Source organism: Ptiloglossa arizonensis, chromosome 4 (genome assembly GCF_051014685.1).
Source record: "Ptiloglossa arizonensis isolate GNS036 chromosome 4, iyPtiAriz1_principal, whole genome shotgun sequence".
Classification (NCBI taxonomy): domain Eukaryota; kingdom Metazoa; phylum Arthropoda; class Insecta; order Hymenoptera; family Colletidae; genus Ptiloglossa; species Ptiloglossa arizonensis.
The window spans coordinates 24,272,337-24,299,347 of NC_135051.1; the positions used below are offsets into that span (position 1 = coordinate 24,272,337).

Below are 27,011 nucleotides of genomic sequence, written 5' to 3' on the forward strand. Positions count from 1 at the left end.
ACGCTTCCAGAGCAATGGCAACGATGTTCGCTCGATCGTTGCGTAACCTCTCCTCGAACGAAATTAAATTAGGTTTTTATTTAGTTCGTTAATTTACTAATGATCATGGTCTACAACATGCGTACTATCATCGATGAAACTTACATATGTCGTACATGCGTAGTTAGTACACCTTATATATATTACATATTTTTGAAACCGATATCTCTAGGGGAGTGGAAGGAATTATTAATTAAACGTACTAGCTAAGTCGACATAAATTATAAGAGACTTCGATCGCGACCCGATGCGAGCATTCGGACGCGAATGTTTTATTCGTTACGTTCTGCTCCACCGTGCGACGTTATACGCGTTCTATCGAAGTTCCATCGCTGTGTCGGTAAACGACTCTCGTTCTTACCGACCGGACGAACCACGTCTGACATCTACGCGTACCATGGACACGTGCAATCCACATTTCCGTTTCGCGTGTCCGCGGATATAATGCCACTATGTAACTTGTGTTAATGTAACCGAGTTAATTCGAAACAATTAAATTCCTCGACGTTCTGGAACGTCGGTCCTTGGCGTTAACAACGAGATTCGTTGGATTTCTTTCGTTCGGTGCGAACCGAGAGGATAACCAGTCCTGTCTTTGTGAAATTGCTCTAAATCGTTTCCTTTTAATTAACGTATAAAATAACGGAAGCGCAAAGTGTATGGATCAGTCGATTTTTTTTCTTTTCTCGCAATGTCTGCGTTCGAAGGCACACAATTTGTCTATGGTTAAATATGCATCATTTCCCTGGTAAACAAATTTTTGTCGATCACTTGACCAAACCTTTGATACTCCTGGGAAGATTCGGGATCGAGCCCTTGTTTACGCTAGCGGCCGTCGGTCTCATGAAACCGTGGTTTCTGGTTCCAGCTCGCGGATGGACCAACTTGCTGCTTTTCGTAGCTGGCACTTTTTCAACCGGTGAACGATTCAACGAGAGAGATTGCTGTCCCACGCTACTGCCACTACCGCTACTGCTGCTGCTACGTGAGCCAATTGTACGTCCTTTGGTTCCCTTTTGCGTGTCGCTCGATACCTGAAAAATAACCTGAAATAATATACGTGTTCTATATTGTGTACTACCAATCTTAGACTTCTCGTCTCTGTGGTGTTCCAGAATAGTTCTCTGTTATTCCAATGTACTATTCAGATTTGGAAAGATCGGTGGTAGTTCCCCCTCCAACAACATACAATTTCAGCTACAGTTATTGGTCAAAGCGATCTATCGGTACTACTCGATCACTCCGCCCGCTTGGGCGGAGCGAGAAACGCCTCTTTCCCCTTGAGCGGAGCGTGAAACGCCTCTTGCCCCTTGTACCAGCCCTCTCGCGTTCTTTCCAGCTCTGAACAGTACATTGGACTATAAATTACAGCAGTCTTCATTTTTGACAATCGTGCGCGACTACTTTACAGACAATCGGTCGTTCGTTGACGCTCAGAGGCTATTATCGTCTACTGGAAACTTCACTGTACAAATTGTTAAAGTCTTTCTGACTCGAGACGCCCCGTGAAACACACGTCCGATCTCGAATCGAGCACGGACTCACCCCGAGAGACTTTCGAACGGTTCTCGCAGCTGGACCAACACTGCTCCCACTGCTGCTGCTCCTGCTGGCGGGTATCCTGGTAACCGTCGAGCGTGGATTCGTTCGTCGTTTGTCGATGTTCTTCGGTGGCAGTGGTGTATTCGACGGACTCTTCCTCAGATCGTTGGTCAGAGCACAGATAGCGGACGTGTAGGTGCGTAGTCGGGCGTGATTGGGCACCAAATTCCGTACCGTGTTCACCGAGGTGGCGCTGTTCAACGAACTCCGGGAGCTACGCAGACTGCTCCTCGATCCTGAACGTTCCACCTCGTTCCTCGGCTGATTAGTCGCCTGAAACGTCGTGCTCGAGTTACGCGACACCGTATCCTGTTTCCCAGGCACTGGGTCTCGTTTCAGGCTGTTGGTTCGTTTCGGTAGGAAGCTGGTCTTCTCGCCGGTCTTCCTCATCGAGCTCGCTCGTTTCTCGAACCCTTTGATCGACGACTTCAACGTCTCGTCGATCGACTTCTTCGCGTCCACGTCGACCACCTCGCGGTTGGTGACGCGTCCTCGATCGGTATCGTTACCAGGGTAGCGCAACTCAGCCGGTGAGCATCGTGTCGAGTCGTGAGTGTCAGTTTCGTAGTTACCAGACGAAGTCTCCTGGCTGAGGGTCTCCGAAACTAGACTCTGGGTCTCCTCGAATCCCTCGTCGTTCATCTCTTGGTCTCTTACTTTCCCTGAGGTCGGTGGCAACGGAGAGGACGACGAGGACGTCACGCTTATGTCCGGGACGAATCTACCACGGAACACAGAGGTCTCCGTTCCAGGTTGCGGCGGTTGGATCCTAATCTCGGTCCGACCGGACGACTCCAACCGTTTCGCCTCCGAGTTGGGGCTTAGGTCCTCGTAGACGTCATTTACCACGCGACGCTTTGGATCCTCGTTCAGATCGGTTTGATCCTCGGTGAGCTCCTCCTGTCTGGGGTTCAACGACTGTCTCTCCTGTCTATAGTCCTGACCTGGGTGATTCCTCGACCCGGTGTTACCGATCTGGGTTTGATTCACCTGACTTGGCGGATTGTTCGTCAATCTTATCGCCTCCTTCACCTGACTAGGATCGATCATGCTTCTTTGACGCTCGCGACTGGTCACTGCTCTCTCCGCCAGGACGGTAAGAGACGGTTCCCGTGGCCTGGACTCCTGCATCACGGGACTGAGAACCGTGTTGGTCACCGCCAGGACAGGTGGCGGTTGACTGACAGGGAGTCTAGAGTTTCTGTGGGTCAGGGTTATCGGACGTGACAGTCGTTGAAGATCCTCCCCTGATCGAGCGATGTCCGCCAGCGCGGCGTCGATGTCGAAGGAGGACGCTTCGCGTCTCTTTAATTTGTCCTGCCAGACGCGAAGCATGGAGTCCTCGTCCCGGTTCTCTTCGGACAGTGGCAGAGTATGGGGACGTTGAGCTGGTTTCTCATCGAAGACCTCTGAACTCGCCGCATCCTGTTTGGAATCTTTCTCTGGCGAGTCTTGGGGGACCTTTTTGTATCTTCGCGTCCTCCTCGTCGCTGAGTACCGATCGAAGTTACCTGGAACGAACAGAGTGTCAATGTAGGGCAATGATAGACCAGGGACGTCTCAACAGTGTTACAGATCCCCGGGTAAAGGAGTGTATCCACGCAGTCACTCGTATGTACAAAAATTTAAATCTACTTACACGAGTACAAATGCAAATGGTCGATAAAATTAAATGTACATTTACTCGGTACTCTCGATGGTCACTTATGCGTTAAGAGGCCCTACATTCGATGAAATAATGGATCACGCGAATTATTCACTCACCCGTTCCAAAGTCTGCGTTACTATTCGTGTTTTTCACGACAGTATTTTTGGGGTCTCGACTTTGGAACGAACCGTTGCAACGTTCCCTCTTGCAAGGTTCTTTCTCGACAGGCTTCACCTCTTTGGGCGGACTGAACAGTTTTCTAGTCGCTGGAGGGGTCTCGATGTTGTCGGAGTCGATCTCTATTTTGTCGCTGATCTTCTCGTCCTCCGTGCCTCGTTTGTATTTCGACAATCTTCGTGACGCAGAGACTTGTGAGTTGCTGTACGGTTGCCGCAGATAAATCGTCAATTCGTCCTGCGGGTCCGAATTCACGGGATCGTTTATCTTGTTCTTCTTTCGGTCCTCCTCCTTGATCGACTGGTGGTCATCGAAAGCGTGAAATTATTCTTTCTTCTATAGAGAAAACTATAATTACAAAAACTAGAATACCGACCTGCAAGGTACTCGAGGTGAGAATATTTTCTGTACTGAGTCTTGATCTTAGCCTACGGGAATAACGTGGGTCAGTCTCTTCCATGCTATTTGGTACGTTTAAGCTAGACTTTCGCCAGGGAGATTTATCCTTTTGGGACGGATGTGTTTCGGCTTCTAAAACGAGAACATAAATGAAGTTCTACGCATGTATTTCATTTACCTGAACAGGTTGTCTCGACTGAAAGCCATCTGAATATCTACTTTATGTTCAAGATGATTCGAAGGTCAATTATTACAAGATCCAGTGTAGAACAAATATATATTTTCTGGTAAAAAAATATTTATGACCTTAAAAAGCCTTGAAACAAAATTTCTTTCACTCTTTCATTATTACTCCTTCTTCAGAACCTTTAAAATTATGTTATAAACGTTTTTCATGGCGTTGGATACATTCTACTTTTTTATGGCGTTAGAGACACCCTCTTTCAACCGAGACACCCTGTATCGTAGCTGCTCTCATCGAACCAACGCGATGTAAGCGCCGCTAAAGAGCGTAAAATGATAGAAATAACCTTCTATAGCTTCCATCGTGCGCATCACGTCCGTCTTCTCGACAGACGGGCGCCAGTCGTAAACTTCAGGGTCGTAAACTTCGTGCGTAGAATTACCTTCGTTCGGGGTGTTCGTCTTGCCTTCACTTTCTGTACACACCGGGAGAATCGAATTAAAATGGAACAGTGAGTCACGGTATTCGACTATACACGGTTCGCTTACCCGAGTCTTCGAAGGACCGTCGATTCGCTTGGTGCAACTGTCTCGCTTTTCTTTGAAGTTCTTCACCCGCACGATCTTCTTTCTCGTTTTCCGACAACCACGCCTCGATCTTCTGCCTCCATGCTTTTCTGTATCGACACACGTATAAATAACGTACGCTGATTTACATACAATCCTTAAACGCACGGTTCTTTTTCACGAAAGTGACTAATAAAATTGAAGAAATTATTTTTGAGTCGAGAGAAAAGAAAAGTATACACTTCTGCAACCGTGTGCATTTAAAGATTAATTCGGTTTACTGAGCATGGGTTTTACCCGGCAGGTTTTGTTTCCTCCTCTTGCAAAAAGGGTTTGTTTTCCACCAATGGCGACGGTGAACTCGGCCTTTCACGATCGGCCGAGAAATCGGCGTTCAGTAGATCGCTCCTGCGAGATTGACCGCGTGCTCTTCGGGCCCACGATCGATCTGTTCGACGAAAAGATTTTAGATTAATAAATCCTGACGCTTTATATTATTTATACAGAGTATCCTGATGAGAAGTAGAATTGACTATAAGTAATTTTTAAGTAACTTTGAATTTCAAAACTTAACCATCATTGGATATGAACATAATTAGAGTATCTGGTTCTTGTAGAGGGCACTCTGAAAGTCATATCGCTGATGAAATCGTTGATTAAACTTTGACAATAAAAATGACTCTTTGAACATCCTTGCAATTTCTAGAGACTGGAGTCAAGGGTCCTCTGTACCCATGTTCGATGATTCGAGTATAATAAAAGGACTAGTTACTCCGAGTCAAACTCCCTAATGACGATGGACTAAGCCTCTGTGTTAGAGGGTACAGTAATATTTTACAAATCGCACCTAAACTACCCCAAGACTTCCTTTCGCGAGTATTGTCTTGGCCCGACGTCCTCAAGAAGTCCATCAGGTTACCGTCGTCGTCCTCGCAAGGTATCCGACTTCTGCGACGACGGAGGGTGCCATTCGGGGTAACATCTGGCGCACAGAGAGAGAATGGAAATTAACAAACGGAGAAACGATCGAAAAATTATGAAAGAATTCGAGGGCAAGACCTGGAGAGTATGTTTCTTCTTTGGTAGATTGTTGGTCGCCGGTGCCACCTGAACACGAGCCCAAACGTCGTCGAATGCTAGGTGATCCAGCGATCGAGACGTCCTCGTCCGACGTGACGCCTCCGTTTTGCAACCGTTTGATCTGCGTTGTTTTCGAGAGATTATTTTTAATTAAAAAGAAGGGCGTATCAGCTCCGGAGTATTTCCATCGCGAGTACGAGCGCGCCAGTCAGCGGCCGCTGCCATACTTTCTTCGATACGCGAGAAATAGACGGGAGCGTTTACCTTGGCATCGTTACGACTATAATTTCTTTGAGGTAAACCGGTATGGAGATCGAAGAGACCGTAATCGATTAAGTTGCATTCGGATTCAGAGGCTGGCGTCTCGGCTTGATTCGTTACTGTAAAATACACGACGATCGATAAAATAACTAGCCACGTTCGACGAACAATATTTTTAATATTAATAGTATATAGACGCACGGAATCGTTTCTTCGCCATGAGTTGCTCTTCACGTTGCTTGCGCCTTGCTAACACTTGTTCCTCTTGAATTCTTCGCCTTTCGTTCTCGGCCACAGCCTGGTTGAACTTTTGACAAAACTGGTGGAATATTTTGAAGCACTCCTCTATCTTGAACGTGTTTGTGTCTTCGCAAAAGAACTCGGCTAACGATCGCCTCACGGTTTCAAGCTCCTCCATGTCCCCCTTCAATTGGCTCATTTCTTGTTCCGCCATCTGCAAAATGAACGTTTCCATCTAATTGGAAGAATCTTTAGATCACCGATTTCGAGTCGAGAAATTGGCGATATTCGAACTGCTGTAACTCTGTCAAGAAAAATCGTACAATAATGTACCTGGGCTGAACACCACCGTGCGTTTCTTTTTCACAATGTTATGGTAGTTCGAACAGTGGCAATTTTTCGACCCAAAATTAGCGATTTTTTAAAAGTAGCTTTCAGATTCAAGGACCTCTCAAGGACTTGAATCGTTTTACAAAAGTCGCTGAAGCGTATACACGTTCCACAGGGATTCTGGTACCTGCAGAAACTGAGCCATTTGCTCCTGTATGTCGGGCTCCGTGGATGGAAGTTGAATCTGTGCCTTGATCTTCTTGATCTTCGTGTCGAGGGCGTTGAACTCGTTGTTCAGCTGCTCCGTTGTGGTCCTTGGACCCCGAGAATACAATACACGATAAGATACATAATCGATAAATGACAATTTGTCTCGTTACATCCGTTTTAAGCACTTACTTCGTGGCAGCTTCCAACGTGTTCATACTCTTCGCGAAATCCAAGAGGTCCTTACGCTTCCTTTCGGCTTGCTGCTAGGCAAAACGTTCGAGTATGAGACATTGGACAATTGTTACCGAATGAGGTGTACTTTACCAAAGCCACGTAATGGATGAGATTCATTCCCGGTTTGTTCGCACGTATTTCGGTCAATTTCTGCAGAGAGGATAATTTCACACCAGCAGCGTTCCCAGCGTATCCACCCTGCAATATTTTCAATCGATTATTCAACTGTCTGGTTCACGGTAAGGTTCCATTTTAATTTCCATACCGAGTTGAGAAAATTCCCAGCGACTAAAACCATGTACAGCACCTCCTGAAGCGGTTTGTTCGTCATTAGGTCCTCACCCGCAAGGATCATCGAATTGATGCTCGGTTCTAGGTAGCCCATGTTAGCAGCGAATTCTTCCTTCAGCAACATACACTCTATACGAAGCTTGTAGCTTTCGAGGAACCAAGAGACGAAGCAATTAAACGCATGTACATTCAACTTGAACAACAGAGACTAATTAAACACAATTTGGTCCATACTTCGGTACTTGGACGAGTTGCAAAAAGAACTTCTCGGCGTTTCCAAGCTTCGACTTGTCCCCATCGAAGCTCTTGAGCATTTCCAGCTCGTCCACTTCGGGCAGAATCTTCAGCAGGCCGCGCAACTTCTCCGCCCCGATGTCGTCGTGACCACCATCCTTTATCAACTGAATTATATCCTCGTTCGAGCTGCAATATTCGTCCACGTTCATCCACATTAATCTCAAGTGTTTCGAGTACACGTGCACAATGTGTGTGGGGTTAAAATGTCCCTTATGTACGAAACCTTCTAACCTTACAATTCTGGAGCATCTCTTGCAGGCTCTATTAATTATCAGACAGTCTCTATGGTAATAGACTTAATTGCAGAAAAATAATACAAATGCTCAGTGTATTATCGCATCGAAGTTAACTATTGGGTTGTTCGGAAAGTGATTTCGTTTTCCAAAATGGAGTATATATAATTTAATAAAATGTTTATACACTCTGAAAAAATTCGTGTCTTATTTTCATAAAAAAAAATAACGAAATGACTTTCCGAACAACCCAATATAATCTTCGTCTCTCTGGTTTAATCATTTCTTTCTAGTCGTCGACTTAATAGAGGTTATAATACAATACGCGTGGGTCGAAAAAGACCCGAGGATGCACTAGGGTTAACTCGCTCGTATCAGGCGATTGGTCGGTTACCTTCGAAACTGTTTCAGGAATATATTCACGTTCAAGCTCCTCTTGCCGTCCAGAAGGGCGATCTGAAATATTTAACGAATTAATAAAGAAAGAAGATGGAAGAGATGTCGTTGATTTTTAATAAAATGTAAATGTCACCTCGGTCGGTTCCCTTCGACGCCTCTCGGCGTCGGAATTGTTTCCATAGGATGAGGAGCACGAGGCAGCAGGTAACATTGGAGGCACTTGTTGACAGAACAGACCCTCCATCTCTGCCCAGTCTATGTCCGCCATGGGGGAATTTTGGTGCTCATTGGCGACCAAAGACCAGATATTTCGTTTGCCGATTACCTGTGAAAAATTGCCAATTTTAAACAATCGTTCAAACGTACTTTGGTATCATTTGTATTGGGACTTTGGAGTATCAAATTTCCAAAATTAATATTCATTTAAATTGTCATTGAATTACAATTATCAGTCTTTCAGTCTAATTTCTTTAAAAAGGTGCAACAATGCTAAACAGTTGTACAAGATTTTTTAAAGCTTTATGTTCTCCAGGTAATTTTCAATTAATTCCCAAATCCAATCCAGACCTGATTCACTTAACGTTCTCAGGTTTAGAAATTTTAATTTCTGAAATGATTAGAGTTCTGTTCGTGGAAGAACACGATTACCAAAAACACTCGTGCTACGTTTCCTGGTATTTTATATTTTTATTAATTCTCATTTTTATATTTTATATCCACAATTCTCGTATTCTATATTTTTATTAATTCTCATTTTTATATTTTATATCCACAATCCTAGTATTTTATATTTTTATTAATTCTCATTTTTATATTTTATATCCACAATCCTCGTATTCTATATTTTTATTAATTCTCAATTAATCAATGAGACTTTGATAGCAAATTCCAGCTGTGAGACAATTAATGCTCAGACAAGTGAAACGTCTCGGTAGGCTTCGAACGTAATCTATACGACAGGATATCGATTAATTCGTCGCGCATGAATCATTTGGCACACATTTCCCCGTAGCTCGTATCACTTGCTAATTTTCATCGTTCATTCTCTGCCTCGACTACTTGAATGGGTGTTACAAATTTACCTTTTAGCAATACACCGTTTTATATTTTTACTTTATATTTTCGCGGTCAATGAATTACCTCGTCACTATTGAATTATTATTTAAGTTTCTCATTATTGTATTGTCATTCACTTTTCAAAGTGAAACAAATTAGTTACAATTTTGATTTTTCTGAATCTGAAAAATCTACACACCGTTGCACTCAATTTTCTATTTTTCCACTAAATAAATCACCTTCTCTGAAAATAGAACAATTTCTCAAAATAGAATCATTGCAACAGCCTCGTTCTATAATTGTTACAGTGAACGTTTGAAAAATTCCCCGTTATTCTTACCCCCCATTTATTCTTACGGGGGCCTCGACGAGCCCCACTCGAGTAAATATTAAATTGTCCGTACAGTCATTTCGTTTTCTTTTAAAAGAAATTTCAAAAATTAAACACGATTTTTTCAAAACGTACAAACATTTTATCAAATCATATACCCTCCATTTTGGAGAACGAAACGACTTTCCGGAAAACCCAATAATTTATATTAAATTGAACATTGGTTTACTTTGTGATTGGGTATCTTGTTCCAGTTGATCGTTTTCATTTTTGCCTTGGGGGTGGGTATTTCCTGTTGCGGCAGCAGTCTCGCGTGATTGTTCGGCGGCTCGGGGGTGGGCGCCCTTGCAACAGGCAGCACGTGGAGCGGTGGCGGTATGGGCGGCGGTTCCATCGATGCATCGGCCTGCGTCGCGTTGGCGGTGAAAAGCGGCGGGGGCGGTGGTGGCGGCAGAACGCGGCCTTGGCTCGTCGAGTTCGGTGTCAGGGGACCGGGGGGCGGTGGCGGCGGTGGCAATGGTGGCAGAGGTGACGAGGACGGGAGCGGAGGCGCCGAATTGTTCACCGGTAACGATGCCTTTCGAGACGTTCCGCACGTCTGCTCGGTGCCTCGACAATGACAGCATAGATTCGTCTGGGAGAACAGAAATTGATCAATGATTTTTCACTCGTTTTAAACTTACATTTCAAAATCATTAACGGGTATCTTTGCTCGTAACATTCGCAGTGAAATATACAATAATGGTACTCGTACTCGTACGTGGTCTTATGTGAATAATAATAACGATAGTTCTAGTATTAACACCTGGCCTCACAAGTTACGATCGAACGCTCGTCCACGAGCGGTCAGTTGCACGCCTTGTCTCTAGACTTCGGTCGGTTACACAATAAATAATGGTACTCGTACGTTAATTTGCGTACGTTTCTCCATCTAGGTGCGTGGCCTTATGTAAATAATAATAACGATAGTTCTAGTATTAACATCTGGCCTCACAAGTTATGATCGAATGCTCGTCCACGAGCGGTCAGTTGCACGCCTTGTCTCTAGACTTCGGTCAGTTGCACAATGAACGAAGCTTCGAAGCGCGAGTTATCTAGCGGTATTGACTATATTTAACGTGTCGAATAATTCGAAACATCGACACAGGGTTGTTTAATAGTTGAAGCAACGAAAGGAGATTTGGTTTACTCGAAAAGGAATTATAATAGTGAGAAAATTATCGAGATCTTTAACCTCCAAGGGGACTATTCATTTTCTAGTCTTCGTGCTAGGGAAGGCATAAACCCTCTCTAGTCTCTCGACATGGTCATTCGAGAACTAGTCATCTTCCTTAGAGACAAGATAAACGCTCAGAGAAGATTTTGCACACTTGGGATTATCCATTCGCTTCGAATCTTCGTGCCAGGGAAGACGAAAACCCTCTCTATCCTCTCGATACGATCACCCAAAACCTAGTCATCTTCCCTAGAGGCTAGAAAGCTCGGAGGAGATTTGACACACTTGGAGAGGTGTCCATAAGGTGCCACAATGACGACAAAATTGTCTGGGTTAAGTCTGGATTAGTTCTGGATTAGGTCTGGGTTAGGAATTGCCTCAACTACCAAGGCAACATCTTCAAGTCTTCGTTCCAGAGAAGCTAAAACGCCTCTCTATCCTCCTGACACAGTCACTGAACCTCTATTCATAAAGGTATTCACGAGTAGTTCTAGTCCCTAGAAGGAAGACGAAGACTCAGAAGAGATTCGACACCCTCCACCGTTCCACCAACCTCAAAGTAGAACCTCGACTCTCCACACCTCAGGGAGACCCCAAAAATCTAACATCGTGATACTTTTCCCGCAACACGATCGCTCCAAAAAAAAAAAAGAAAAAACAAACAATAAATTACCTGAAGGCTAGGCGATCGCAGCAACTTGGTGGCGTCCTCTCGGTTTTCTAAAAGCGTCGCTCTATGCACCAACGTCTCGGCCGTGTCCCATGCTAAATCGCTGGCGGCGTCTTTCGGGTCCAGGCGCAGCAGATGTTGAAGAATGCTCAGGAATGGTATCTCTTGCGGGGTGTCTGCGATCTGAAGTACACGCGCGTCTTCACTTATATCGATACACGCATTTAAAATAGATCACGGTATGCCGAACGAGCAACGTCTGAACCCGTTGGGTCCCTCTAACTCGTCAATCGTCAACAACGGTAACACGGTTTCCTTACTTGGCCGAGGATCGCGTAAAACACGTCCACGTGCGATGATAGATCGATCCCGGGTGGTCCGTGATTTGACAATTCCTCGTCGGTCTCCCGTTGATCGTCGAACACGTCTAGCTGCACCCTGAGGTCCGGTGCGTGGCTCTTCCTGCAAGAACAATCGTCACCTTCCTGATCCGTGTACATTTCAAGCGTTTACGCGGTGGTTCTCCGCTCTATTTCCGTCCCTGGCTCTACACGCGCGTCTTTTCCAAGCCATTTCGAATTTCTCCGGTCCCTCTACATGCCCACGCCTCTATTCCCTCGAATACCCTCGTGATTTTCGTCGCACGAACACCAGTCTTTTTTGTTTCTTTCGTTGCCTCTGGTCTTTCGTCGCGCGCGAACCACGCGGAAACGGTTTCCCTCGCGTGTTCTATCCGCTCGATCCGTTCGGAGAGGAGTGTCGACGGGCACCATAAATTACTATCGACTCCGTTTAGAGAGCCCCGTGCCGTTATTATCCGGTGATTCTTACCGGAGTAGGAGCGTCATACGTGTTTGTCATAATACTTAATATACAAGCGAGCCGATCCCGCGTATAAGGGGAGGAACGCGTTTAAGCTTATTGTTAGACACAAAACGAGGAGCAGCGGCGTGTTAGCGGGACGATTAGCGTTTCGTTAAGAGGCGGGGGAAGAACGTTTTCGGTCGAGATTCGGGGTTAGCTCGGATCTTAGCGAGCGATCCGCGAAACCGTGCACGAAATTATTGCAACGGGTGCTCGAGAGAGTTTTTATAAGTTTCGAGGGGAAAACATTGACGAGTTTCAATTATAGAGCAAAATTACACTTTCCTTCGAAATTGACGGTTGTTGTTAATGGTAGTCTTTAGAGACTTTTAGAGCCAAGAGAACGAGTTTTAATTATGGAGCAAAATTACACTTTCGTTCGAAATTGACGGTTGTTATTAATGATACCGTCTTTAGAGACTTTTAGAGCCAAGAGAACGAGTTTCAATTATAGAGCAAAATTACACTTTCGTTCGAAATTGACGATTGTTGTTAATGGTACTATTTTTAGAGACTTTTAGAGCCAAGAGGACGAGTTTGACCTATAATGCAAAATTAAACTTTGATTTGAAAATAATAGTTATTGTTAATGGTACGATATTTAGAGACTTCTGTAGTCTAGAATTCTGGAAAAAAATTGTTCGATTTTAGAATCGTTGACCTATTTCGAGAAATTTAAATTTCATTCAAAATTTTACTATTTTTTATCGACGTTCCAAGGGAGAGAAAAACTTCACAATCTTTGGGGATTTTTTACAAACTTGTACAATCTTTAGAGATTTTTGGAAAAACTTGTACAATCTTTAGAGATTTTTTATAAACCTTGTACAATCTTTAGAGATTTTTGGAAAAACTTGTACAATCTTTAGATTTTTTATAAAACTTGTACAAACTTTAGAGCTCTTGGAAAAACTTGTACAATCTTTAGAGCATTTTGGAAAAACTTGGCAATCTTTAGAGCATTTTGGAAAAACTTATACAATCTTTAGAGCTTTTTGGCAAAAGTTCTATAATCTTTAGAGATTTTTTATAAAACTTGTCCAAACTTTAGAGCTTTTGGAAAAAACTTGAACAATCTTTAGAGCTTTTTGGCAAAAGTTCTATAATCTTTAGAGATTTTTTATAAAACTTGTCCAAACTTTAGAGCTTTTGGAAAAAACTTGAACAATCTCTAGAGCTTTTTGGAAAACTTGTACAATCTTTAGAGCTTCTTGGAAAAACTTGTACAATCTTTAGATTTTTTGAGCAAAACTTGTATAATCTTTAGAGCTATTTGGAAAAACTTGGCAAACTTTAGAGCTTTCTGACAAAACCAGTACAATCTTTAGAGCTTCCTGGCAAAACCTGTACAATCTTCAGAAATGTTTACAGCCAAACGTCACAGAACGAAAAACTACTAAAATTTCCCATAATCATCCATCCGTATCTCAAAATTCAACTTCCACTAAAAACGTTACTGTTTCTCGTCAACGTTCCCATAGAAGATAAAACATTCCCACTAAGTAAACAATTGCTCTCGTATATTTTCTCTTCGTTCTCGTCAAGGGCTCCCAATAGATCGTTCCGGTTCTCGAACACCCCGTATACACGAGCTCCACACGGTTCGTATCGGTGAACTCCAGTCGCGTTTCGAGCACGATTTCCGTCTCCGCGATGCACCACCGAAAATAGTCGCTTGTCTTCGCGTGTCGTCGATCCTACGGCCGAGCGAACGGAACACATATCGTCGAGAAAGAATTCCCCGCTGCGTGGAGAAACTCTTCACTGTACACTGAACCACCCTGCACGATAATTACCGAACGAAACACCGGGTGACTCTTCCCCCGCCCAGAAAAAAAAAGAAAAAAAAAAAACCAACGGTAGGAGAGGGGGACCGTTCGGTGAATTTTTCAAAAATTTTTTTTCCCGTTCCTGTCGCGCGGCAACGCTACGAAATAATTTCGAGCGTACTTGACACTGTGCGCATCGGTCTCGTCAATCGGTGGAGCACTGATCGCTCCAGCCGAGCGCGAGTCGCAGCTGCAGGTGCATCGCGCCGCGAGGAGTTAATTCGGGCTTTTCTCTCTCCCTTCGAGTTCCCTGTTTCGCTTTTCCTTTTTTTTTTTTCTTTTTCTTTTCGTCCCCCCTTTCCTTGCTCGGCCGCCGTTTCGCGCCGAAGGTTCCATCGGCTCGTTTCTCTCCGCTTCACTCTTAAACGCTCTTTTCTTTTTTCTCTTCTTTTTTCATTTTTTTTATTTTTGCCCCCACCCCGTTTCTCTCGCTCTTGTTTCGATCTTGCCGAGAATTCGGGAAGACAGAGGGGGGGTTCGGGAGAAGGAAAAAATTCCGCCACGCGTTTCTATTTCTCCGTGGCGAATGGTGCCACGATCCACCGGTGTCGTATCCTTGACATTCCCCGCGCGCCGAAACACTCGATTTTTCCACCGAATACGCGCCACCCCGTTAAAGCGTCCACCGCAACGGTTCGCCGCGCACCTTTAAACGAGGTTCTCCATCTCCCGGTATCGATATTCCGTCGATCGTTGAATTCCACGATCGAATACCACCGTGCGATATTTAAAGCGACTTCTTCGGATGGTTTCGCTCGATCAAGAATAGTTTTCCACGTCCGTCATCCCTCGTAGGAATGACAGATCGTACTATTCCTGTAGAGAGTGATTTAAGCGTGGATCCAAAAAGTGAACGACAGAAGCGAACGGTGCTCAGTGATTCGCCGCGAATACTTGTCGTTCCGTCCGTATTTCCGGCGCGGTTATCTTTTTCTCTGGTCGATCATTGTTTACACAACAAGGAACGGATGTATAACGATAACACAAACCAGAATGGCTCGCGATCGTTGTTAAATCGCATCGTTGGTCGGTGATTATTTTTGGATTAGTGCATGCAATTTTTTTAACGTGTTTGCGATTCTTTGATTCTTTGATTCATTGATTCTTTGCCACGGGTTAACCAATCCTTGATACAATTGCTTAACAGTCCTCGCGAGATGCGCGCGATGCATGCGTCGACGTTAATGTTGCATTGGGTGCAAATGAGAAGGTGTGGGTACAATAAGTCGCCCTTTCGTAACGTTCATTATTATTTATTATTCAACAATGTTAAGGTGTTAATCAGTTAATGGTCGTGAATCCGGGTCGTCGTAGAGTGTATACTCACCGCAGCTCGTTCAGGATCGGGAGGAGCTTCAAACCTGGAAGGGAAAACAATGTTGTGGGCTCTTCACGGACGGTTATGTTTCTTTTCTCTTACGTTGTTTGTGCCTTTGGAGCAGTTAAACGTGTGAAATTCGAAACTAAAAAATAGATCGATTAGGTGTCTGTCCAGAGACCGTCCAGTAACTGAACTCCCAATAAGAATGGGACACTTTCTAACTCACTATGACTCAAACAGTCAAGTGTTCCCCAAGAGGAGAATCTTTCTTGTGTTACACTAGTGATATAAATTTTCATGGTGGGTTGAAAAATATTCTACAGTGTGTAACAAAGAATAGGATACTTTCTAATTCACTATAACTCAAAAAGTCAAGTGTTCCCCAAGAGATGAATCTTACTTGTGCTACACTAGTGATATGAATTTTCATGAAGGATTGAAAAATATTCAGAGTGTTAAAAGAAAAAATATAAAGAGTGTTAGAAGAATGGGACACTTTCTAACTCACTATAACCCAAGAGATTAATTTGTCAAGTGTTCCCCAAGAAGAGAATCTTTCTTGTGCTACACTAGTGATATGAATTTTTATGTTGAGAAATATTCTACAGTGTGTAACAAAGAATGGAACACTTTCTAACTCTACATCCCAAGAGATTAATTTGTCAAGTGTTCCCCAAAAGGTGAATCTTCCTTGTGCTACACTGGTGATATGAATTTTTATGGTAGGTTGAAAAATGTCCTACAAAGTGTTTAAAAAATGGGATACTTTTTAACTCACTATATTTCAACATAGTTGAGTTAATCCCTTCACCTACGCTAGAATTTCAAAGGTACAAACCGATGAACTCGTTGCGAATTCGTATGCGATCCTTCAGCACTGGCGTGGAGATGACCAAGCAATTTATGAAAGCCAACAGCGCCGTCTGATAATCCTCAGCGGTTGCTTTCTGAAGCTCGTCGACCACGATCCGTAATCGGTAGCGCTCGCCCTTCCGTTCCTGTAACGTTTCGTCAATTTTATCCAACCCCAAATGATCGTTACGAAAATGTTCGAAACTTCCCAATGAAAGAATCTCTCGCGTCGCGGAGCGTGAAATCTTATCGCGCGCGCCACTAGCTTCACTGTAAATTTGGCGCGCAACGAATTATGTTTACTGACATTAATATTCGATAAGACCACGAGGCTTACTTGTTTAACGGGCGATCAGCGCGATAAAATCGCGTACAGGTTGCTTCGTAACAAGTGTACAATGTTTCAGAGACGAGATTGAAATAATAAAAAAAAAAAATTCAACCCATAGCTAGTTTTAGATTTTTAGTTTAGATTTTAGAAGTTTCTCGACCGAAAAACTTTTCATTTGTTTACATTTTCATGAACATTTTCATTTTAGCGAATTATTGATCCTTATTATTAAATTTCCCTCCCAATTCGCGCTACGAATCGGTCTCTAACACTTGGTACGCTCCTCTGGCCCAAGATACGATAAACCTTAAAGCGATCAGTATCGCGGGACTTCCCTTGTCTCGCGAACGAGGCGAAGCACGGGCCGATACGAATTTTTTTCATTGTTTTTCGATTTTCGAACGAAATATCGTCCGCTAGTTACGAAACACCCTGTACACATGTATATTTCACAACAGTTGCAGCCCCCCCCCCCCTCCCAGTTGCACGGCCAGTATGCCGCGTATGTAACTCCGCAGGAGCGTTACGGTGTGGATCATTCTTTTGTTTGTCGATGGAAGACCTTGAACTGTGACTTTTATCCAAGCTTAGCACCGCTACCGTGCTCCCCGCTCCGTACCAACGAGGCACGGGGACGTGTATAGCGTGATCGCTCGCACGGCGTCGCGACGCCGCCTGAACGACGCTCTTCCGCCGCGTAGATTTTTTTCGGTCCGTTTAAAATGCGTGAAAGTACGCGGGATTCCCCCGTCACCTGATACGCGTGGAGAGTATCGATGGCCCTCTGCCGGCCATCCTGGCTGTACACGCACAGCGCCGATAGCAATTCCACCACTTGTTTCTTCACCGAGGGACAGGCAGTGTCCAACGCTGAAATTGAACGAGAACGCGGGGGATCAGTGCCACGGTGACTTGAACAGCCTCGGAGATTCGAATAATTTTACCCGAGGCGAGTTTGATGCAGTAATCGGGATTATCGACGATGTAGTCGAGACCAACGTGGGAATCCATGTTGACTGCATCTGCGGGAACCCGTGTCCACCCGAGTCTGAAAACAAAACGGGACGCCGTGAGAAAGGACCGAGTTTTTCTTTTTTCCTCCCCTTTTCCCCGTCCACGAGAATCACAGGAACGAAGAGAACAACAGCGACGTCGGTGAGAAGCCACGGAGAGAGAAAATGTCACGGCATGTAATTCGTAATAACCTGACCAAGGCGAGCCGACGTGGAAACACACTCGGGATGAAAATCAAACACCGTTTAACGTTTCATAACGGACACTGAACTTTCCTCGGCGCAATTAATGACGAACCTATGAAACGGTTTCTTTATTACGTATTGCGCTATCGCGTTAAATAAAGATCGAGAATCTGGTGTCGATTTATTTTTAAAGTACCCGTTCAAATTATTTAACTTTATTTAGCTACGTATTAAATGTTGTGCTAAGGGTCTGTACGAGAGAATTTCGAGTATAGATATATATAAAAACGAAAATAAATATTTTGCGATTCGGAGATCGGGTGCATTTAAAGATAAAAAATTGTTCAATTTGGTAACATCGAGATTATTTAAACGAAGCCACTTGCTTGAAATAATAAATGTATCGAAGTTATCCAGGGGACGCGTTTGAAAGATTAAAGATGATAAAATAATAGAGGGGAATGAACAAAGCGTCCAAGCGATGGTATCGCCAGCGCAGATCACGTTGATCGTTCTAAGAAGGTTAATGGTTCTCGCGGCCGACAAACTCTCGTGAAAACCTTCTCAATTGGCGGTAACGAATGAAGTGTATCGAAGCTGGAGCGAGGTCTAGGTTGAGAACACGTATCGTGTGCTCCATCCACGTGCACTCGGGTGCGCAAGTACGTTCCTATGACTAAGATCGTACAGTTGGGAGGAAAAGAGAAAAAAAAGAAAAAAAAAAAGAATATTGCGCGTCGTTTCGTTCGAGCGTGAAAAAAAGTATCACTTCGAACGAGTACGCGATCGTACTTTCGATTTCGATGGAATCCCGTGGGGTGATCGTCGATGTCGACCGAATATATAAATAAAAACAACCTAGGCGGAGATTTATACGATCGAATCATTATTCACGTTACGCGATAAACAATTATAGTCTGCAATTCAAATTCTAATTTATATTCAATACGGATAATCGGTTGCTTATCTTTTATTCGTTTCGTTGGATGTTTTTGCCCAGATAAGATCTTTGCCGATGGTAATAAGTAGACTGTGTATTTTATGCATTTACGGTGCGCGTAAATATATACAGAACGTGTAAGGTACATACACCGGTGTGAAATGAAATATTAATATTGTTATTTTATTTCGTGAAATGTATTCCACGCACGTTTTTCGCGCGGTTTCCCGTATTAGCACACGCCCGTGAATGCATAAAATCCGCAGTCCGTGCGAAGCTGTGAAATGCAAGCAACTGATCGAGATTGCGCGCGAAAAACGCGAACGATACCGATCGAGAAAAGTGTCGTACGGTGCACGAATAATCTCCGAGTGTCCCGCCATGGGACCGTGAACGAAAGAATACGAGAGGAGGAAAAAAGTGCGAGAGAGTAAGAGTGAAAGGGCGGGAGAGGAAGAGCGGGAGAGAGGGATATAGGGGGAAAGACCATAGGATTGCGTCACCATATGCATGCACATACCTCTAGTCACGTTTAAAAATAGATTCTCGAATATTAAGGACCAACGGTGTGGACGTTCTCGCGATAAATCGCGAGCACGTTGAATCGTCATCGGACTATCCGATCGGATTTCAGTGTTTACGTAGGGTGCCGATTAATCGCGTCGAAGCACAAACTTCTCGTCATGAAATCAACTGTCGTTCAATTCGGGACGAAATACCAGGAAAACATCCGTCTCGATTCCCGACGAATTTCGATGAATCTTCCACGGTCGATTCCTCGAATCGGGGGGAGGGGATTCGAGTTACGAAACGGGAAACGGTCATTCTCGTGTATTTCGATACAAGCGGAAAGGACGCCGGCGATCCGTGCGTCGGTAAGGGAGATTTGCGAGTATGTGCATACAATTCCGAATATAACGACCAGTAGAAGCTGGTCGAAGTGATTCATGCTAGTACGCCTTGCTACGGCCGTACTAAGCCATCGGAGCTTCCTGCAATCGTTCCTGCCGACGACCTCGAAGTTCGCACTTGCGTGGCTGCATTTACGGTCACTGGCCATCTTAGGAAGGCCGTGATCGAAACGAGGAAAAAAAATAAACAGACCGATCTGGTTTTTTTCCTCGAGACTCTGTCACCTTTCCAAATTCACGCGAGAAGGCCCGTACGTACGTACTTATGTACGTTTTCGTTCTCGCGGCAATTGCTGGCCGCGATTTTTTTTCGCTAATCCGTTTATCTTTTCCCTGTACGTTCAACAAAGACCCTTCGCACTTGTTACTCCCTCCTAACCTGTCGATATGACCTTTCATACCATTCCGATGCCCATCCCACCCGATCGCAAGCCATCTATTTTCATATCATCGTACTTCTGAATTCCGTGTCTAGTTTACCTACTTAACCTCCTGTTATTAATGTAAACGGGAATACTTAAATATCTCCATTATTTATGAAAAAACTCTTCGAGATAAAGTTGCACAATTCGAAAGAGATTATCGATATCAAGCAGTAAGCGTTTGATATCGATAAAACATAATGTACATTTCTCGAAATCAAACGATCGGAACAGTATCGTTCATAAGGTCGTATTTGGTTTCTTATCCTCTACAAGGATATTGCAAAGCAAATATAGAGTGTCGTTTAAAAAATAATCGATGACCTTAAAGTCACGTAAAAAATAACCTTGGAAAAAGAATAACAGTACTGTTACATATGCTCCTTCGAACAGTGGAACTTTGTCTTGAAGAGTTTGTTCGCAGAATCATAAATAGCGGAGATGATATTTAAGTGTTCCTACTTAAGTAATCCACCCTGTATACGAATATATCGTTATAATATAGAATATCTCTTATTAATACCATTTACTCTAATTAGGTATTGAACGGTAGGTAACGTCTATGTCTTCACTGTATCAAAAAACTATTAAGTAAATAATAATAATTACAATTCTCTTCTGAAATTTGCGCCTTTCTAACCTTCCCTGCCATTAAACGCGCCATCGTATCTTTCGTCCGCCAACGCAACGTAAACTCCTCTTCTTAGATCTATTTCTTTCGATTTGTTTTTCAATTAATTATTTGTGCAATATTCTTTGAGGTTAGGCGTAAAAACAGCCTTTGGTCGTACCTTGTCTTTTACGCAATATTGTTCTATTCGATATACGATATGTACATTTTCTTGATTTGCGTAATAAAGACGCAATCATTATTATTATAATAATAATGAACCGTCCGTACGAAACGGTCCGTGCGATCGGTCGTCGATAATCGCGTGGGACGATTTCTAGGCGGAAAAAGATTACGTTCGACCAATTGCGTGGTTCGGCTCGAAAGTGACTCGATTAGCCGGAAGGTTTCGGAACACCGATGCCGAAATTTCAACGTGATTTATTCGTCGCACGTTTCATACATTCGTACATCTAACTGCGCGCGCGAATGGAAAAGAAAAGCGGTTAGGCGGCGGCGGTGGTGGTGGTGAATTTGCGCGCAACATCGCGCACAAGATTGCATTTAATAGTTTGGTCGCGACGATTACTAATAGTAGGCAAACGCAGAGACGATTGTAGACGCATGTACGAATTTACGTGTGTATCGTGTGTATTTAGGCATACGTATACATGTATGAAATAGCGCTCACGGCGGACGTGGGATACCATATCGGGTACCTTGTTGACCTCGCCTCTCTTCTCTGTCTCTCGTTCTTGTTCTCGTTCTGTTTCGTTCGAGAACGCGAACCTCGGTGTGTGTTCACCGACTATCTGCTCTCCTCTCTTCCCACGTCTTTCACTACTGACAAAAGAAGTTTCGGCCGTCGCCAATGTCGTTTCTCGGACGTTCCTCATCGAGAAAAGGATTCTCGACGTAAAGAATGTCCACCGATTCGAGTTTCGAGTCTCACGAGGGGAAATCGAATATTGAAGATTGAAGGTTGGGGGAAACGAATTAAAACGGTAGGCGGAGATTTCGATAAAAAGATACGAGAAATCGAATTGTTGCAATTGTAATCGAGAATGGTACACGATCGATTGTAAATTGTTCGAGAAGTCGAGTACCGGATTGCCAGTGTGCAGGAAACGCACGTGCGCGAACCGCTGGTAATTTGGAAACACTTCATGACTACTCATAAATATTTCATAAATATTCAAGTATAGGCGCGACCGATTCATTTCGTTTGAAATGAGGAAGAATAGAGGAAAGTGTAGGCAATGAATTGCAAGAACAACAATGAACGAGCCCCCGTCGAGTATCGAGGCGTCAAAGTAACGAGAAAAATAATCGAGGTAAAAGTCGATTCGCGGAACGGGGAGCAGCCGATGCACCGACTGTCGTGCACGATCTATCGAAGCGTACCACGGATTTTTATTCGTTCCGCTGCGTTCGATCTCGCAGAACCACCGTTTTGTTTGGCAATGTCATTGAAATAACATTGAACAAAATTTTCATCCTGGCAACGCGCGGTTGATAGTTTCGTCACATTCGTCTTCTCGTGAAAGTCAGAATAGAGTATCCGATCGTCCTTGCGTGGACCGAAAACACGGTGATTCCATAACTCGTAAACGGTCGTCGGTATATTTTTTTCGTCGCGAGAACCTAACCTGTATTTCTGTAAATCGATGAGATGCTTCGGCAAAGCATTATATCGAAAATTAATCGACGATTTTGTTCGCAGTAAGAGCACGAGGATCGATTGTGATTATGGTATATGGCGCGTTGATTAAAATTCGCTAAACGCTCCCGAGGCAAATGCATTAACCACAATCGTCTCGCGGACAACGTGTCCCTCAACCTCGCACTAGGAACACCTGTATACTTCCATTTGAATTGCCGTTGCAAATAATCCGAACTGGGATTTTGAATCATTCTACACCGATACGAGGCAACTGTGGTTACCTTGTCGCAACGTGGTCATGGCCCCGACTGGTCGCGAGGTATAGTGGTCAGGATCGTCCCCCCTTTACTTTTACTTCTGCATCTATGACACTCATCGTCGTCTTCGACTGTGCATACGTATTCGTGAGATTTGAAAATTGCGAATTTTTTTTTCGTCGACCAATCAATTTCCCATCGATTCAATTTTTTCCCTATTCTTGATTACAGATTGAATCGCAACCATGGACATGAAAACGAAAGTGTGCCGAAAAGAAAATACCGGTCGCTCGGATCCTAATTATGTAACCTGATACTCGAAGTATTATTTCTTTGTAGTTTACACTGTAATTATCAACTAAGACTCGGAACGGACGATATAGCTGCATTCGACATTGTAAGTTTGTCACAGCGATTGTAAATACAAAATAATACGATGCAAAAAAAAAAAAACTACTGTCGAACTGTATGCAATTGATGAAATATACATTCTGCATTCAGAATTTCCTCTGTTAATTATAATTCTTTCATTTTTTATTTCGCACGAGCTTTGTTACTCTGAAAAATTAAATTTTTTATCCGAAAATGGGAATCATGCTCGTGTTATTCGGACTGTCAACATTGGTAGGAAAATAATGATGATAATAAGGCGCGTTACGCTTGACGGGAACAAAGCATGCAACTTTCTTTGAAAATGACATTCCCTGCGAAGAAGCGCCGCGAAGTTTGACAGGTGTTCGGTAAGCGAGTTTAACTTTTAAAGAGTAAAAAATTAATGGTGAAATAATAGGAATATCGTTCGATCGACGAGATACATCCTCACCTTTTATTCTCATCCGATCAACAGGTTGACCGCCGAGTGGATGATCCGGAGCTTGATTGGCATCCCGATCGCAGTAGCACGCGACAACGCGGCGCGCACGCACACTTTTTTCGTCGAGCACCGATTCGCGGAAACTGCGTTTCATGAGCGCGCGACGGACTACCGCGATGCTACGGAATGATTTACGGCGCATGCGTACTCCCCCACCCCTAAATCACAAGTTTTCTCGTTCCTTGTCATTCTCCCTGCGAGAAGAGACGTCTTTCTCTCTTTATACCGATTTTCATTCTTTCTCCACTCCTATCATCTGATTTGATATTTATTTTCATCCTGTTTTCTCTCGAGCGTTACTTCTATATGTTTGCCCTGATGACCGCATATTTCATTTTTACTTCGTTCAATGCTCTCTTTGTGTAAAATTTATTTACATTTACTAACAATTATTGTAAGCGAACACGAATTTGAATTCGAATAACTACATAAAAAAGTTTGAAATTCTATTGTAATATTGATGCGCGGTTCTGCAAAGATCGCATTAGTTAAGCAAACTTTACACTCGTTAAATTTTCATCGGAATTCGTTGTAATCGGATAGGAATCACCAGAGACAAAGGTGTAGATTATAAACTTAGATTAACGAACTACACGAAACTCCAGAAAATTATTAACTTATAGAAATTATTTCGCGTAACTGTTACCATATCGATTTCATTGTTGAGGTAAGGAATATTTTCAAATATATGTACATATTATATATAAATAAAGTTATACTATTATACTGTAATGGAATATACAGGAATCGTTGACCTCATTAATTAGATACAGAAATTAATTAAATTAGTGAACTAGTAATTGAATTATTGAACCGATAAGTCCTTTCCTTATTGGAGTCATTTAAAAACGCTGATGAAAATTTGACGGCTGCGTTGGCTGAGCAGTAGAGTACACCATTCCAGGTGGCTGTTGATGGGTCATTGCATGACTCTGATGCTGATGAAATTCTGGAGCTCCATGAGGACCATTGAGTCTTACTCGTTTTGCATTTTGTCCGTGATTATGGTCACCATTCCCTTGCTGTTGTTGATTTTGCTGCTACAATTTCATGACATCCATAAGAGTAATTCGGTGAAATAGATTAGTATAGTAAATATACCACTTACTGTTTGTTGCTGATTTTGTCGCGCTTTATTTTCAGTCTTTTCCTCTGTATCGTCGTCTGTTAAGAATTCTCTTTTAGGATACGGAATAGGGCATCCGGCAAATATGCTAAAACATTGTAATATCCATTAAATTGATAAGCATATGATAGAGATGATGAAACAATGCGTAAAGCCGAAAACATACTCCTGAGTCGGTAGTGGTTCTTCTTGGAAATAAGCGTCTTGCATAGAATGTTCCGACGTTATTCGTTTGTTAGGATCCATCATTAATAGTTTTTGAAGCTAAAATAGCTAAATTAATGTCGTAGTCCAAAGAAATGGTTAAAGTAAATACAGTATTTCGTTCAGTCGTACCAAATTAAACGCCTTGCTGTCAGGTTTAATTTTGTGTCGATCCATATATTTTGTGAGAGAACAGTTTGCATAACTGTGATGATACAGACACCATTTGCATTAAAGTTGGCATTTCATATTTTATTAAACCATTATATTTAAACAAATACTTACTTTGATCTTTTAAAATCTTTTAACAATGTAGGATGTTCTGGCATTTTCTTAATATCTTCCCAATCTTTTTCTAAAGGAAATCCCATCACATTGAATATCCTGAACATTAATTAATTCCAATATTTATTATTTTCTGGTTGAATTGCAAAATCAAAATATAAAAATCATTACAGTAGTAACATTTGTACCTATCTAATTGATCATGATGGTATGGGTTGCTAGTTTTAATATCTTCCTGTCTACAGTGAAATATGGGTTCAGAAGTTAAGAGTTCTGCAAATATACAACCAATGGCCCAAATATCTGAAAAGTGGAAATTAAATTTAAGATGTCTACGTAAGATTAGCATAACTATACTTCTTAACTATAGTTTTATACCTATAGCTTTTGTGTAATGCCTAGCACCTAAAAGTAATTCTGGTGCTCTATACCAAAATGTTACTACAACTGGATCCAAATCTGCAAGAGGCTTTAAGGGGGCATTAAATAATCTAGCAAAACCCATATCTGCAATTTTTACCCGACCCCTTTCATTTCCTTCTCCCATTACTAAAATGTTTGCTGGTTTCTAAAGTATGATAAATATTTGCATTAATAGAAAATTAATGTGTAAAATACCTGTAAGCACTAGTAATTACCAAATCCCTATGGAGTACCCAGTTGGAATGTAAGTAATGAATACCATCGAGAATCTGGTATAATAAAGACTTTACCATACCCTTTGGTACCATAACAGGTTTTTTATTAGCTTTTGCTGCTCTATGAAATTTGATTATGTGCTAAATGCCAAAATATATAATTATTAATTTAAAAGAATTAATGACACAACTAAAAGCTACATCCAATAAATATAAACATACCCATAGGTCATGTTCTGCAAAATCAAATAGTAACCATACTTTGCGATCATTATGTGATAAGAATACTCTAATTAAAGTAATCACATTAACATGTTTTAGTTCCCTAAGTAACTGTAGAAAAGAATTAATTATAACATCTGTATAACTTTTATACGAAAGAAAAAGAATGGAACAATGCTTACTGCAATTTCACGACACGCAGACATTGAGAGACCTGTACCTTCAATTTGTTTGAGACCAAAATCTTTTGTATCCGGCCGAGATTTTAATTCACTATCTGGTACACTATTGCAAATTAAAAACAATAAATATTACACAAAGTGTTAAAAAATTAATACTTTGTATAAATTCTAGTACTTTATATATTATAATACATAGAATAGTTTTTACTATGTTACACTGGTATAATAATTTAATAAACTACTACTACTACTACTACTACTTTGTATAAACAAGTGATATAATTATAACACAAGAAGCAACAGCTTGAAAAAGTTTAAAGTTGAAGAAAAATTTAAAAAAATATGTGTAAATCGAACATCTTTTAGAATTCATAATTTTCCAATGACAAGAATAAATTTTTTTTTAAATTTCAGTGGGACAAAGTACTAAGAGACAAAATACTACGCAATCCAGTTTTAGGTTAGAACCACTAACCCTTCCTTCCTACGAGCCTTATAGACGTGCCCGTAAGTCCCTCTTCCAACTTTACATCCTTCAAATTCAAAAAGATCTTCAACCTTAGTTCGATCTTTCTGAGTTTTCATTTTAAATTCGTAATCCATCATGTTTAATCTTATCGAGACAGTTATCAACTATAAACAAACATCTTTAACTTGCATATGCACAGGGAGAGCGATCAACTTTGGCGCATACTCCAACCGCACAACACTATTTACCATATATAACACAAATGAGATATAGAATAGTATTTCATTTCACAGGAGTGGTGTCACATAATCTGAAATACCGACTTCATAAAATATCAGAGATTTCGGAG

The 27,011-nt window shown here is 42.3% G+C and overlaps 2 protein-coding genes across 2 annotated transcripts; both read right to left on the reverse strand.

Annotated features, from left to right (window-relative positions):
• Positions 1-59: 59 nt before the first annotated feature.
• On the reverse strand, positions 60-23,615 carry Form3 (FH2 domain-containing protein formin 3). The gene is made up of 26 exons (XM_076310286.1): positions 23,486-23,615; positions 17,605-17,708; positions 17,415-17,530; positions 16,316-16,475; positions 15,484-15,517; positions 11,784-11,925; positions 11,467-11,646; positions 9,807-10,211; positions 8,324-8,515; positions 8,186-8,247; positions 7,496-7,684; positions 7,236-7,407; positions 7,061-7,168; positions 6,926-6,996; positions 6,714-6,840; positions 6,158-6,410; positions 5,960-6,075; positions 5,675-5,816; positions 5,463-5,597; positions 4,913-5,063; positions 4,598-4,725; positions 4,396-4,524; positions 3,843-3,997; positions 3,406-3,766; positions 1,585-3,152; positions 60-1,073 (listed from the first exon to the last, which is right to left on the reverse strand). Exons 2-26 carry the CDS (start codon positions 17,669-17,671, stop codon positions 807-809), a joined length of 5,430 nt encoding a protein of 1,809 aa, XP_076166401.1. The 5' UTR covers positions 17,672-17,708; positions 23,486-23,615; the 3' UTR covers positions 60-806.
• Positions 23,616-24,219: 604 nt separating this feature from the next.
• On the reverse strand, positions 24,220-26,946 carry Cdk8 (cyclin-dependent kinase 8). Its single transcript, XM_076309010.1, has 11 exons — positions 26,669-26,946; positions 26,194-26,296; positions 26,012-26,122; positions 25,790-25,930; positions 25,530-25,719; positions 25,340-25,454; positions 25,152-25,250; positions 24,999-25,071; positions 24,829-24,926; positions 24,645-24,750; positions 24,220-24,576 (listed from the first exon to the last, which is right to left on the reverse strand). The coding sequence occupies exons 1-11, from the start codon at positions 26,797-26,799 to the stop codon at positions 24,379-24,381; spliced, it is 1,365 nt and encodes a 454-aa protein (XP_076165125.1). The 5' UTR covers positions 26,800-26,946; the 3' UTR covers positions 24,220-24,378.
• Positions 26,947-27,011: the final 65 nt, after the last annotated feature.

What these genes read in the sequence shown, in the direction of transcription:
- Cdk8 (XM_076309010.1), bottom strand. Translation starts at nt 26,799, where the DNA reads ATGATGGATTACGAATTTAAAATGAAAACTCAGAAAGATCGAACTAAG. An exon ending in ACAGCAAGGCGTTTAATTTG is followed by an intron (nt 24,927 to 24,998) that starts GTACGACTGAAC and finishes TAGCTATTTTAG; the next exon opens with CTTCAAAAACTATTAATGAT. An exon ending in GAACCACTACCGACTCAGGA is followed by an intron (nt 24,751 to 24,828) that starts GTATGTTTTCGG and finishes ACAATGTTTTAG; the next exon opens with CATATTTGCCGGATGCCCTA.
- Form3 (XM_076310286.1), bottom strand. Translation starts at nt 17,671, where the DNA reads ATGGATTCCCACGTTGGTCTCGACTACATCGTCGATAATCCCGATTAC. An exon ending in ACGTTGGAAGCTGCCACGAA is followed by an intron (nt 6,841 to 6,925) that starts GTAAGTGCTTAA and finishes TCGGGGTCCAAG; the next exon opens with GACCACAACGGAGCAGCTGA. An exon ending in AGAAGAAACATACTCTCCAG is followed by an intron (nt 5,598 to 5,674) that starts GTCTTGCCCTCG and finishes TCTGTGCGCCAG; the next exon opens with ATGTTACCCCGAATGGCACC.